Source organism: Chroicocephalus ridibundus, unplaced genomic scaffold (assembly GCF_963924245.1).
Source record: "Chroicocephalus ridibundus unplaced genomic scaffold, bChrRid1.1 SCAFFOLD_661, whole genome shotgun sequence".
NCBI lineage: Eukaryota > Metazoa > Chordata > Aves > Charadriiformes > Laridae > Chroicocephalus > Chroicocephalus ridibundus.
Window position 1 is genome coordinate 11,422 of NW_026961338.1, and position 15,329 is coordinate 26,750.

At 68.4% G+C, this 15,329-nt stretch overlaps 1 protein-coding gene across 1 annotated transcript; it reads left to right on the forward strand.

Moving 5' to 3' along the window:
• The first annotated feature begins 7,566 nt into the window (after positions 1–7,566).
• LOC134509352 (nanos homolog 1-like) lies at positions 7,567–8,884 on the forward strand. Its single transcript, XM_063321834.1, has 2 exons — positions 7,567–8,491; positions 8,816–8,884. Exon 1 carries the CDS (start codon positions 7,667–7,669, stop codon positions 8,471–8,473), a length of 807 nt encoding a protein of 268 aa, XP_063177904.1. The 5' UTR covers positions 7,567–7,666; the 3' UTR covers positions 8,474–8,491; positions 8,816–8,884.
• The last annotated feature ends 6,445 nt before the right edge of the window (positions 8,885–15,329 follow it).

Consider the following 15,329-nt stretch of genomic DNA (forward strand, 5'->3'; position numbering starts at 1 on the left):
GCGACCCACGGCATCCCCGTCTGCCCCATGGCACCCCACACCCGCCCCACGGCCCCCCCGGGCCCCACAGCCTGCCCCACACCTCCCCTGCGGTGCCCCACAGCCGCTCCTGGGACCCCGGACCCCCAGAGCCCCAAATTCCCCCCAAACGCCCCCAAACTCGGGCGGGGCCGGACGGGGGTCGGGGGGACGAGGGCCAGGAGCTGGGGGACGGGATGGGGGACACGGACACGGACACGGACACGGACACGGACACGGACACGGACACGGACACGGACGCGGGGGGCGTGGAGCTGGGTGGGATCCGGATCCGGGGATCCAGAGGGACAGGGACCAGGGACACGGGGGGGACACCCCGGCCCCGACTCCCCATCCCCCTCCCCGGCCCCAAATCCCCGCGTCCGCGTCCGTGTCCGTGTCCGTGTCCGTGTCCCCAACCCCTCCCTGTCTGGCCGTGGGGGGACACGGGGACACGGGGACACCCCACCACGCAGGGACGGGCAGCGCCGCACACGGAGAACATGGAGCACACGGAGAACATGGAGCACACGGAGCACATGGAGAACATGGAGAACATGGAGCACACGGAGAACACGGAGAACATGGAGCACATGGAGCACATGGAGCACACGGAGAACATGGAGCACATGGAGCACATGGAGCACATGGAGCACACGGAGAACATGGAGCACATGGAGCACACGGAGCACACGGAGCACACACACACAGCACACAGAGCACATGGAACACGTGGAGAACATGGAACACGCGCACATGGAGCACACGGAGCACACGGAGCATGTGGAGCACACACACACGGAGCACACGGAGCACACACACACACACACGCGCGTGTGCACCCCCATGTGCACGTGCAGGCCCCCGGGCACCCAGGTGTGTGCTCACCCGCACAGCCCTCACACACGTGTGCACACACACACACACACTGACACACACACACACTCACACACGTGTGCGCGCACACACCCCTCACACACGTGTGCACACACACACACACACGCGTGTGCACCCTCACACCCCTCACACACGCGTGTGCACACACCCTCACCCTCACACACACTCTCACACGTGTGTGCACACACTCACACCCCCCCACCCAGGCCCACACCCTCACACACACTCACCCTCACACTCACCCTCACACTCACACACACACACACACACACTCACACACACTCACACACTCACACAGACACACACACTCACACTCACACACACACACTCTCACACACACTCACACACACTCACTCACACTCACACACACTCACACTCACACACACACTCACACTCACACACACACACTCTCACACACACTCACTCACACTCACACACACTCACACTCACACACACTCACCCTCACACACACTCAGTCACACACACACACACTCACACTCACACTCACACTCACACCCTCACACCCTCACACACACACTCACTCACACTCACACTCAGTCACACACACTCACACACACACACACCCTCACCCTCACACACACTCACCCTCACACACACTCACACTCACCCTCTCCCTCTCCCACTCTGCCCGTGCCGGGGGCCGGGGCCGGGCCGTGCCGATGCCCTTTCAGGGTAATGGCCGCAGCCGGCGCTCGCCCCCGCGGATTCCTCCCGCCTGACTCAGCCCCGCCGCGCGCACGGCACCCGCACACGGACACCGGGACACCGGGACACCGGGACACGGGGACACGGGGACACGGCACCCGCACACAGACACCGGGACACGGGGACACCGGGACATGGCACCCGCACACAGGGACACGGGGACACCGGGACACGGGGACACGGCACCCGCACACGGGGACACCGGGACACGGGGACACCAGGACATGGCACCCACACACGGGGACACCGGGACACCGGGACACTGGGACACCAGGACATGGGGACACCAGGACACCGGGACACAGCACCTGCACACAGGGACACCAGGACACGGGGACACGGCACCCGCACACGGGGACACCAGGACACCGGGACACGGGGACACGGCACCCGCACATGGGGACACCGGGACACGGGGACACCGGGACACGGCACCCGCACATGGGGACACCGGGACATGGGGACACTGGGACACCGGGACACGGGGACACCAGGACACAGCACCCGCACATGGGGACACGGGGACACAGGGACACGGCACCTGCACACGGGGACACAGGGACACCGGGACACAGGGACACAGCACCCGCACACGGGGACACCGGGACACAGGGACACGGCACCTGCACACGGGGACACAGGGACACCGGGACACAGGGACATGGGGACACAGCACTGACACACGGGGATGTGGCACCAACACACGGGGACACAGGGGACACGGCGCGCCAGGCCACACCAGGCAGGGACACGGGGAGGACACACCACAGCAGCGCCACGCAGGGACACGGGGACACGGGGACACGACACGCCAGCGCCGTGCAGGGACGGGGGACACGGGGGACACAACACACCAGCACCGTGCGGTGACACACGGGGACACGGGGACACACGACAGCGGGGCTGCACCACACCCGGCACGGCACAGTGTCCCCGGCACGGCGTCACCCGGCATGGCGTCACCCGGCACGGCACAGTGTCCCTGGCACGGCATCACCCGGCACAGTGACCCCGGCACAGTGTCCCCCGGCAGCACCCGTGACGGCACGCGGGCAGCGTGTGCAGGTGGCCAAAGCCCCGTCTGGGATCAGGCCCCTCCGGAGCCTCCGCAGGGAGAATGGATCCGGGGACACGGAGAGACCCCCCGAGACTGGGGGGGGATGGGATGGGAATGGGATGGGAATTGGGATGGGGATGGGATGGGATGGGACAGGAATGAGATGGGATGGGATAGGGATGGGATGGGATGGGATGGGGATGGGATGGGGATGGGATGGGGATGGGTTGGGATAGGGATGGGGATGGGATGGGATGGAATGGGATGGGAATGGGATGGGGATGGGGATGGGATGGGAATGGGATGGGATGGGACAGAATGGGATGGGAATGGGGATGGGATGGGATGGGGATGGGATGGGAATTGGGATGGGGATGGGATGGGGATGGGATGGGAATTGGGATGGGATGGGATAGGGATGGGGATGGGATGGGGATGGGATGGGACAGAATGGGATGGGAATGGGGATGGGATGGGATAGGGATGGGATGGGAATTGGGATGGGGATGGGATTGGATGGGAATTGGGATGGGACGGGACGGGATGGGATGGGACAGGACGGGACAAGGACCCAGCCAAGGCCCCGCGTTCCGGCAGCGCATCCCAGCGTTCCCCAGCAGCCGCCCCCGTCCCCCCCCGCACTGGGACCGGAGCCCCCGGAGCCCCCGGAGCCGTGGGGGGGCGGCGGGACGGGATCTCCCTCCCCTCCCTCCCGGCTGCTCCCTCTCCCTGCGGGGCTCGCCCCGGAACCCCCGGAACATCCCGGAACCCCCAGAACCCCCCGGAACCCCCGGCTCCCAGACAGCGTCCAAGGAGATGCTGGTCCCAGGGATCGGGGCCGTGGGGCTGGGGGCCGTGGGGCAGTGCCGTGGGGCAGCGGGGCAGTGCCATGGGTCCGTGGGGCAGTGCCGTGGGTCGGTGCTGTGGGTCAGTGCCGTGGGGCTGAGCAGTGTTGCCACGGGGCAGCGGGTTGGTACTGTGGGTCAGTGCCGTGGGGCCAAGCACATTGCCGTGGGTCGGTGCCGTGGGGCTGAGCGGTGATGCCATGGGGCGGCAGGTGGGTGCCATGGGTCGGTGCCGAGGGTCGGTGCCGTGGGGCAGTGGGTCAGTGCCGTGGGGCCGAGCACGTTGCCATGGGGCAGGGGTTCGGTGCCGTGGGTCGGTGCGTCAGTGCCACGGGGCGGTGCCGTGGGTCAGTGCCATGGGGCGGTGCCGTGGGGCCGAGTGGCATTTCCGTGGGTCGGCGCCGTGGGGCCGAGCGTTGCCGCGCGACGCGGTGTTTGTGGTGGGGCTGAGTCACGGCGCTGACTCACCGGCAGCCCCGGGCTGGCAGGCGCCCCACGGCCGCCCCACGGCCGCCCCACGGCACCGCTGCGCCTGGGCCCCCCACGCGCCCCACCGGCGGGCGGCCCCGAGGGGGGTCCCCGGGGGGTCCGGGGGGGGGTGGTCCCAGCCCCCCCGACCCGGGGGCAGGGGGACGCGGGGGGGGGGGGGCGAGGCCGGTGCCCCCACGGCACCTACGGGCCCTTGGGCACCCGCAACCCCCCCTGCACCCCACGGACCCCCCCGCACCCATGGGACCCCCCCCTGCACCCATGGGACCCCCCTGCACCCCACGGACCCCCCCGTACACCCACGGGACGCTCATGGGACCCCCCCTGCGCACCCATGGACCCCCCCCGTCCCCGTGGACCCCCACGGACCCCCCCTGTGCACCCATGGGACCCCCCAGTGCACCCATCACCCCCCCCACGAGCACCCATAACCCCCCTCCGCGCACCTCAGCCCCCCCCCCGCACCCATGGGCCCCCCCCACCACCACAAAACTCCCCCCCTGGCTCTGCCCCCCCCCGCCGTCCCTGCCCCCCCCCCCCGCTCCGCTGGGGCCGGGGGGGCCCCGGGGGACCCCGGCGGGGGGGGCCGGGGGGGTGAGTCAGGGCGCAGCCACGCGCCCGTGAGTCACCGGGGAGGGACCGCCCGGGGCCGCCGAGGGCGGGGGGGCCCCGTGCCCCCCCCCGGACCCCCCTGTGCCCCCCCGGGCCCTCAGGGCTTCCCCGGCCCCCCCCAGCCATGGGGGACCCACTTCGTCGTGTCCCCCCGGTGTCCCCTCGTGTCCCCCCCATGCCATGAGGCGGGTCCCCCCCTGGTCCCGGGACCCCGCTGTGCCCCCCCCCCTCCATCGGGCCACGGTGAGTCACCGGCGCCGCATCCCCCCGCCAGGATGGACCCCCTGGCACCGGCACCGCCCGGCACGGCGGGGGGACAAGGGGACACCGCGGGGACACCACTACAGCGCCTGCCACCGGCTGCCAACACGTGCCACCGTGTGCCACCATGGGCCACTGTGTGCCAACATGGGCCACCGGGTGCCAACACATACCACCGTGTGCCACTGTGTGCCACCATGGGCCACCATGGGCCACCGTGTGCCAACACATGCCACCGTGTGCCACTGTGTGCCACCATGGGCCACCATGGGCCACCGTGTGCCAACACATGCCACCGTGTGCCACTGTGTGCCACCATGGGCCACCGTGTGCCAGCCTGGCCGTGGGTCTGTGGCACGTCCAGCGAGGCGAGCCCTGGCCGTGCCCGGCTCTCGGCCCCTTTCCCTGCTCATGGTGGGCCAGGCCGGGCCGTGCCACACACGCCATCCCGTGCCACACACGCCATCCCGTGCCAGGCCGTGCTGTTCCACACACGCCATCCCGTGCCATCCCGTGCCAGGCCGGGCCGTGCCACACACGCCATCCCGTGCCAGGCCATGCCATGCCATACATGCCATCCCGTGCCAGGCCGGGCCAAGCCCTGCCGTACATGCCAAGCCAGCCATACCAGGCCAGGCCGTGCCAAGCCGCGCATGCCGTGCCGTGCCGTGCCATGTCACGATGTGCCACATGACGCCGCGCTGTGCCACACGCGGCGTGTGACGCCGTGCCGTGCCGTGCCATGCACGCTGTGCCACACGTGCCGTGCTGTGCCAGGCCGTCATGTGCCCCGTGATTCCAGGCCAGGCCGTGCCGTGCCATACGCGCCGTGTGACACCGTGCCGTGCCACACACGCCCTGCCAGGCCACGCCGTTCCCCGCCGCGCGGGTTTGGGGTCGGGCACAGGGGGTGCCCCCCCCGAGCCCCCAAAACCCCCCAAACCCCCGGTCCCGCCCCGCCGCCCGGCGGCGCCGCAGGGGTTAAGGGCGCGCCGGGAGCGCGCCAACGCGGAGCGACGGGGGCGGCGGCCAATGGGGGGCGGGCGGGGCGCCGCGGGCGGCCAATGAGAGGCGGCGAGGGGGCGGGGCCTGCGCGCAGTGGGCGGGGCCGGTGGCCTCAGGTGACCCGCTCCCTCCCCACTCCCCCCCCCCGCCCGCCGCGCGCAAGGCGGGGCCCGGCCGCGCCCCTTGAGACCACGCCCCCTTGGCCACGCCCACACGGCCACGCCCCGTTGGCGCCCGCCGCGGGGGCGGGGGGGGGGGGGGGGCGCCTCCCTGCCCCCCTCAATGGTCATTTTGCCCTTTCCCCCCCCCTTTTTAAGCCCCACCCCCAACACGGCGGGGCCAAAACCGGCGGGTTTGTCCCCAAAAGCGGCCCCGGCCCCACCCGCGTGTCCCCCCCCCGGCACGAGGGGACCCGCGGGGACAGGAGGGGACGGGAGGGGACCCGCTCGCCCCCCCCGCGCTCGGCTTTTGGGTTGAAATACCGTCATTTCTGCCTCCCTCACGCAAATTGCCCATTTTTGGCCTTTTTCTCGTTCTTCCCCCCCCCCCCCCGCGTCACAGGGCCCCGATGTCACCCCCCGGCGTCCCCGCGCGGCCGTGGCGGCACGAGCCTGGCGCGACGCGACCCCTAACCCCGCCGGCGCCGATTTGGGCTAAAAACCCCCCAGTTTAGGTTTTGGGGCGGATTCGGCCGGTTCTGGCCCCCGGCCTCGCGCGGCCGCCACGCGCCAGGTGCCACCGGCCCTTCGTCACCGCGGCCACCGCCACGGCGGGGACCTTCCCCGGCCGGGCCCCCCCCCGAGCGCCGGGAGCCCCAAAACCCCCCTTTTTCTCCCCAAACCGGAGGCCGGGGCGGGGGGTGATTGTGCCGCTCGTTAGCGGGTGATTTACCCCATGCCCCGGCGTTTGGCCCCGGGGGGGGGTGGGGGCGGGGACAGGGCGGGGGGGGGGACGGGACACACACGACAACGGCGGAGCCACAACCCCCCCCCCAGGCGGGTTTTGGGGGGATCCTCCCCGCAATCGGGGTTTCGGGGGATTCTCCCCGGAATTCACATTTTTGGGGGATTCCCCCCGGAATTCAGGGGTTGGGGGGTTCCCCCCAGGATTTGAGATTTTGGGAGATTTTTCCCCCGAATTTTAGTTTTGGGGGGATGCTCCGCCCGACTCGGGCTTTGGGGGGGATCCTCCCCAGAATTTGGATTTTCTGGGGGACTCTCCCCGGAGTTTGAGTTTCGGGGGAATTCTCCCCGGGATTCAGATTTTTGGGGGATTCCTCCCAGGATTTGAGATCTCGGGAGATCCTCCCCGGGATTTCGGCTTTTGGGGGGGATTCTCCCTGGAATTCAGGTTTGGGGGATTCCCCCCCCGACCCCGGTTTTGGGGGAATCCTCCCCCAGATCCGCGTTTCGGGGGAATTCTCCCCGGGATCGGGGCTTTCTCCGCTTCACCCCCCCGTTTCCCCCCAAATCCCGGCCCTTTTCCCCAATCCGGCTCCGTGCGGGGGGAGCAGCCGGCGACGATCCCCCGAAACCGCGGCGGGATTCGGCGAGGGGGGTCCCGGGAGGGGGTTGGGGGGGGGGAAGCGGCGCAGACACCCCCACCCCCCCTCCCCGCCGCCGTGGGGCAGCCGGGCCGGCTCCGGGGGCGGGGGAGCCGGTGCGACCGTCCCAAAACCGCCCCGACCCACCCCAAAAGCGCCGCCACCCGCCCCGAAAGCGCCCAGTGCCACCCGGCACCGCCGCGGGGCGCGAGGATGGAGCCGGGGCCCGACTTCGACATGTGGCGCGACTACCTGGGGCTGGCCACCGCGCTGGCCACGCTGGCCACCGCCTGCCGGGAGGATGGCCACGGCCACACGGCCGCGGCGGCATCGGCAGCACCGGCAGCAGCAGCGTCGGCAGCACCGGCAGCGGCATCGTCGGCCTTGGCGTCACCACCCTTGGCGTCACCGGCGTTGGCATCCCTGGCGTTGTCGGCGTTGGCATCCCCGGCATTGTCATCGCTGGCGTTGGCATCCCCGGCGTCGGCAAACCCGGCATTGTTGTCGTCGGCGTTGGCATCACTGCCATCGGCACCGTCGGCGTTGGCATCACTGGCATTGGCATCATCATCGTTGGCATCACAGGCGTCAGCGTCACCGGCATCGGCGTCCTCGGCCTTGGTGTCACCGGTGGTGGTGTCACCGTTGTCATCACTGGCGTCACCGGCATCGGCGTCACCGGCCTCGACACCATTGGCCCTGGCGCCACCGGCGTTGGCATCCCCATCATCGGCCCCCCCGGCGCAGGCCACCGCTAGCCCCGGGGCGTGCGCCTTCTGCCGGCAGAACGGGGAGGCGGCGGCGGTGTGGCGCGGGCACAGCCTGCGCGACGCCGGGGGCCGGGTGCTGTGCCCGGTGCTGCGCGGTTACGTCTGTCCCCAGTGCGGGGCCACCCAGGATCGGGCCCACACCAAGCGCTTCTGCCCCCTCACCCGCCACAGCTACGCCTCTGTCTACGGCCGGCGCCCGCCCCGTGCCAACACTGCCGGCCACCGCCGCGGCCACCACCACGAGAAATAGCCGCCGCCGAGCCCGCAGGTACCGCTGGGGTTTTCGCGCTGTTTGCCCCAAAAATGGGGCCAAAGTGGGGGGTTGGGGGTTCCGCGGGGCGGGGACGGGCGGCACCGGCGGCACCGCGCCGGGGGCCACAGCCGCTGCCTGCACCGCAGTGGGGACACAGGGCAAGGAACGGAGCCGGAACGGGGCACGGCGAGCTCCTTGGGGCAATTAGCGCTAATTATGGGCGGGCAGCGCGGTGCCCATGGCGGCGCTAATTAACGGAGGGGATCGTGGTGCTAATTAACGGCGGGCAGCGCGGTGCCGGTCCCGGCAGCCCCGGTGCTCTCCCGGTTTCCCTTCCAGGCGCTCCCACCTCCGCCGAGATGGCGTTTTCCCCGGCACCGGTTCTCCCCGTTCCCTCCCCGCCCGGCGCGGCCCCGCGGCACCCTCCCGGCAGAGCTTTGGTGGCGGCACGACGCCGACGGAAAAAAAAAAAAAAAGAAAAACGCCAAAAAGGGGAGATTTTTCCCCAGCACCCCCACGGCGGGGGCGGCGCTGGCCGGGATTGGGGTTGTTGGGATTTGGGTTGGGATTTGGTTGAGATCTGGGGATTTGGGTCAGGATTTGGGTTGGGATTTGGCTTGTTGGGATTTGGGTCGGGATTTGGCCGTCCCGGCAGCCCCATGGCGCGACGGCCGGCACCCGTGGGTTCCTCACCGGCTCTTTCCACGTTGGGCGAGGGACGGCGTTTATTCGGAGCAGCCCGGGCGGAAACGCCGGGTTTGGTTAATAAAGGCTTTGTCGTCGCCGGGGCCCGGCTCCGGCACTACGGCTCCGGCACTACGGCTCCTTCCACCTCCTCCCGCCCGGCGCCGGCACCGGCCACCGGCTGCGCCGCCCCCTCGGCTTCCGCAGGGCCCCCAGGCCCCGGTGGGCGCTCATGGCCAGGCGGCTGCGGGGCACCCGTGTCACCGCGGACCCTCGCAGCGCCCACGGCCCCTTGTGTCACCCGCAGACCCTCCTGTCACCACGACACCTCACGGCACCCACGGCCCCTTGTGTCACCCGCAGACCCTCCTGTCACCGCGACACCTCACGGCACCCACGGCCCCCCGCGTCACCAGGGACCCTCATCGCACCACGGCCCCTCGCATTACCCACGGCCCCTCGCGGCACCCGGGGACCCTCGTGTCACCGCAGACCCTCGTGTCACCACAGCCCCTTGTGGCAGCCGTGGCCCCTCGCATCACCCGGGGACTCTCGTGTCACCGCAGCCCCTCACATCACCACGAACCCTCGTGGCACCGCAGCCCGTTGTGTCACCCACGGACCCTCACGTCACCCAGGGACCCCTGTGTCACCACGGCCCCTCATCACACCGCGGCCCCTTGTGTCACCACAATCCCTCGTGTCACCCACGGCCCCTCATGTCACCGCGTCCCCTCGCAGCACTCGCCCTCCGGCCGTCCCGGAACCCCAATCCCAGAGAAACGGCCCCGGATTTGGCACCGGTGCTTACTTGAGGTTGGAGAGCTCCAGGATGAGGCCACAGACGACATTGCTGGCGTCCTCCCTGCCGGAAAACAGCGCTTCCGCTCACCAAAGCGGGACATTTTCACCCAAAAGCAGGGGGTCAGCCCCCTCTCCGGTGCCGGGAGCGCGGCAGGGCGGGCGCGGGGCTCACCAGGGCTGCGGCTGCTCCGGCCCATTCCCCTCGGCGAGCGGCGGCGGCGGTGCCTCTTCCGCGCGGCTCCGTCCCGCTGCGGCACACGGCTCGTGCCCCGGCACCGCGGCTCCGTGGCACCGCTCGGCGTCGGGGAGCGGCTGCAGGGGGGGAAATCGAGGCGACAATGAAACCGCGAGCGGGGAGCCAGGACCCACCCCGCTCCCACGCCCCCCCGGGGCTTTGCCCCCTTTTCCCATTACTTCAGGCACTTTGAGGGGTCGGTCGGGTGTTTGGGGCATTTACCGGGTGTGTTTGGTGTTTTGGGGGGGTCGTGGGGCATTTTGGGGGGTTGCTTTGGAGTTTCAGGGGGTTTGGGGGGGTCGGGTTGGGGTTTCGGGTATTTCAGGGGGTTTCTCTGGTGTTTTCAGGGGTTGGTTTGGTGTTTCGGGGGGTAGGTTTGGCATTTTGGGGGGTTTGTGTGGAGTTTCGGGTGTTTCAGGGATTGGGTTGGTGTTTTCATGGCTTTGTTTGGCATTTTAGGGGGTTTGTTTGGAGTTCCTGGCATTTTGAGGGGTTTCTTCGGTGTTTGGGGGGAGGTTTTTGGCATTTCGGGCATTTTGGGGGGTTGTTTGGCGTTTCAGGCATTTTGGTTTCACGTTAACCGGGCGACGGCGGCTGATTTACCTGCTGCGGTGGGAGCCGGAGGCCGTTCCCTCCCCGCAGCTCCGGCCGCTCGGCGCCGCCTTCCTCCGCCAGACCTTCACCTTCCCTCTTCCCGCCCGCCGGCACGGCCGGATCCGGTGCTGAGCTGCTGCCGGCAGCGGGGGTTTCCCCCCCTCCGGCCTCTTCCCGGCCGGCATCGGCTTCTCCCAAGTTTTTCCGCGGGGCCACGTTCCCGCCCTGGGTGCCAGCAGCACCGGTGTTCTCCGCTTCGGCGCTGCCTCCCTCTGCCGCCAATTCCCGGTGCTCTCCTCTGGCCGCTCTCTCCGATACGGTGCCGGGTTCTCCATCTTCGGCGCTGACAGAGGCGCACGGCGGTTCCTGGCATTGATCGGTGCCGCCGGGGCGCTCACCGCGGTTACCGTCTTCACAGTGAGGGTCAGGCATCTCCGCCGGCATGCCGGTGCTGCCGGGAGTATCCGCAGGGAGAGCCACCTCTCCACCAGCCGCCGCCTCTCCTTGCACCAGTGCAGCGCAGCCGCGCTCGGGACCGTCACCGGTATTGCCCGTTCCACCATCGGTTTGGGTTTCGGCATCCAGCACTTCACCGGCGCTTCCATGCTGCTCCGTGCTCGCCATCGGCTCATCCTCTCCCGTCTCCTCCGGCACCGAATCCACCTGCCGGGGTGACTGCGGCGGAGACGCCGCCTCCGGTGCTTTGCCGCCTCCACCAATGCCGGTGTCTGGTCCTTCCTGAAACCAGACGGCGCCGCCATCGCTCCCGTGTCCCAACAAAAATCCCAATCCCTGCAATTTTTTCCCCTGTTCGGCCCCAACGCCGGAGGCCAAGTTTACCCACAGAGGGAAAGCAGCGCCGAGAGGAGCTGCTCGGCACCGCAGCGTTTTGGCGCTGCCGGGAGCCAGCCACGTTTGCCCGGCAGCCAGGAGGGATGTACCTGTGGCGAGGGACTGGGGACGTGCTCCCCGGCCCGGCTTCGCTCCGGCGCAGCCGCTTCCCCGTCACCGTTAATGCTGCGGAAACCAACGAACCGCGCTCAGGGCGGGAGAGGCGATCGCCGGGGACGGCACCGCGCGGGGCCCGGCTCAGCCGAACCCCCCGGTTCTGTCCCAGCTCTGCCCCCGTTACCTCCTCGGGGCGTCTGTGGCGGCGCTGCCGGGGGCCGTCAGTGCCGGAGACGTCGCTTTGCCATCGGCGTCGCCCGTCTGCGCCGGTCCCGTGGCGTCTGGGCCGTCGTCTGCCTTCGCCGCCGCCTCCAAATCCTCCTGGAGACTGCGTTTAGTTTTGGGAACCTGGAATTTGCCTGTAAGGGGAAAAAACACCCTCCTGAGATCAGGCCGCGGGGGCGGAGGGACCCGGGCGCCGCGTTAAATGGGGAGAACAACCTTTGTCCACATTTTTGTTACTAAATTTATTTTATATACAATATGTTTTAAATGTAATATAATATGTTTAGATGTAATGTGTATATGTAACATGTAAAATCCTAATTTTTTATATAAATAAGTTATTCTTTCTCACTAAACACCAGGAAAAACAACCCCCACACCTCTAACGCTGGAACTGAGGTGAAAACAAAATGCTTTCAGGGCTTTTTCGTGGGGTTTCGGCTCCATTCCGCCCCTCCGTTCTCCTCCAAAACGCCAAGAGAAGGGGTTTGGGCCCGGGCGGGAGCAGCTCCCTCCCTCACCGGCAGAAAGTCGCTTGTTTTTGGGTTTTATCCCCATAACAACCCGCGTTTCCCACAGGCTCGCGGCGAGACCGGGGGCCGTTCGGGGAAGGCCCCGGGCAGCGCCGGGCACCGGCCGCCCTGAACCCCAACAGGCTCCGCGCGCTCCACGGGCGACGAGAAAGGGGTGGGAAAAAGGCGGGAAAAAGGTAAAAACCAGGCGCCCTTTCGCTCACAAACGGGGACGGTTTTTGCAGTTAAGCGGGTCCGTAATAACGAAGAGGCCGGGCGGTCTGAGGGGGGGACACGCATCCTCTGAGGGGTGGGTACAAGAGACGTGGGAATATGGGGCAGGCTGTGGGACTCCTTGGCAGACGCTGCCTCACGGGGAAGGGAAGGGGACGCCATTCCCTCACGGCTCCTGTCCCCTCATGGCCGCCATCTCCTCATGGTCCCCATCCCACCATCTCCTCATGGCTCCTGTCCCCTCATGGCTGCCATCCCCTCATGGATCCTGTCCCCCTGTGGCTGCCATCTCCTCATGGCCCCCATCCCACCATCCCCTCATGGATCCTGCCCCCTCATGGCCGCCATCTCCTCATGGTCCCCATCCCACCAGCCCCTCATGGCTCCTGTCCCCTCATGGCCGCCATCTCCTCATGGATCCTGTCCCACCAGCCCCTCATGGATCCTGTCCCCCTGTGGCTGCCATCTCCTCATGGTCCCCATCCCACCATCCCCTCATGGCCCCCGTCCCACCATCCCCTCATGGCCCCCGTCCCACCATCCCTTCATGGATCCTGTCCCCTCATGGCCGCCATCTCCTCATGGCTGCATCTCCTCATGGCCCCCATCCCACCATCTCCTCATGGCTCCTGTCCCCTCATGGCTGCCATCCCCTCATGGATCCTGTCCCCCTGTGGCTGCCATCTCCTCATGGCCTCCATCCCACCATCCCCTCATGGATCCTGCCCCCTCATGGCCGCCATCCCCTCATGGCCCCCGTCCCACCATCCCCTCATGGCCCCCGTCCCACCATCCCCTCATGGATCCTGCCCCCTCATGGCCGCCATCTCCTCATGGTCCCCATCCCACCAGCCCCTCATGGCTCCTGTCCCCTCATGGCTGCCATCTCCTCATGGATCCTGTCCCCCTGTGGCTGCCATCTCCTCATGGCCCCCATCCCACCATCCCCTCATGGCTCCTGTCCCCTCATGGCCACCATCCCCTCATGGATCCTGTCCCCTCATGGCCGCCATCTCCTCATGGCTGCATCTCCTCATGGCCCCCATCCCACCAGCCCCTCATGGATCCTGTCCCCTCATGGCCGCCATCCCCTCATGGATCCTGTCCCCCTGTGGCTGCCATCTCCTCATGGCCCCCATCCCACCATCCCCTCATGGCTCCTGTCCCCTCATGGCCACCATCCCCTCATGGATCCTGTCCCCTCATGGCCGCCATCTCCTCATGGCTGCATCTCCTCATGGCCCCCATCCCACCAGCCCCTCATGGATCCTGTCCCCTCATGGCCGCCATCCCCTCATGGATCCTGTCCCCCTGTGGCTGCCATCTCCTCATGGATCCTGTCCCCCTGTGGCTGCCATCCCCTCATGGATCCTGTCCCCCTGTGGCTGCCATCTCCTCATGGATCCTGTCCCCCTGTGGCTGCCATCTCCTCATGGCCCCCATCCCACCATCCCCTCATGGCTCCTGTCCCCTCATGGCCACCATCCCCTCACAGCCCCTGTCTCCCCATAGCCGCCATCTCCTCATGGTCCCCATCCCACCATCTCCTCATGGCTCCTGTCCCCTCATGGCCGCCATCCCCTCACAACCCCCATCCCCCCCTGCCGTTACCTGGCGGCTGCTCGTTCCTCCGTTTGCCCATCGTGCCGCTCGCCTGGGTGGGGAGAACCGGGTGGCCATCACTGAGCAGCCCCTGCCTGCCTCCCCCCCGCCGCCCCCAGGGCCTCAACCTGCCCTTTGCCACCGCCATTTCCCCCCCATCCTGGGGCCCAGCGCTGCCACTCCCCACGCGGGGACACAGCGGGAGGAGCCAAACCCTCCCATCCTGAGGCGAAAAATGGGGAACTTCACCCAATTTCACCCATTTCCACCCTCCCCAGAGGAGGCGCCATTTCCCACCTCCCCCCCCCCTCACCTCACGCTTTTCCCGCCTTTTCGGCGCGCGCGCGCGGGGCACGCCGGGAGCTGTAGTCCTGACCCGGCGCCGTAAAGCGAAACGCGGCTTTTGCGACGGGCGGCGGCTTTTGCGACGGCGGCGCCGTAAAGCGCGGCGTCTTGTTGACAGCGGCGGGCGGAGCAGGAAGTGAGTGAGTGGATGGAGGAGGCCGGTACCGGGTCCGGGGGAATCCGAAGGGGTCCGAGGGAGTCTAGGGGGGTCTAGAGGTCATTTCTGAGGGTTGGGGGAGACGGGGGTCATTTCTGAGGGGTGGGCGAGCCGGGGATCGGGAGGGCTGGGGCCTTGTGGGGAGGGGAACGGGGCCTTGTGGGGCCTTGGGGGGTGTACTGGGGCCTGTGGGGGTGTACTGGGGCCTTGTGGGGACGCGATGGGGGGGCGAACAGGGCCTTGGGGGGGCCTGGAGTCGCGAAAGGGGTGTTGGGGGGGTCTGGGAGGGTAATGGGGCCTTTGGGGGAGTTATGGGGCCTTGTGGGGGCCTGGTGGTGGGGGGAACAGGGCCTTGGGGGGGCTTAGGGGGTGAATGGGGCGTTGGAGGGGGGGCCTGGGGGTGTACTGGGGCCTTGTGGGGACCTGTGGGTGGGGGTAACTCGGTCTTGGGGGATTCCCGGGGGTGAATGGGGTTTTGGGGGTGGTCTGGGGGGGGGTAATGGGGCCTTTGGG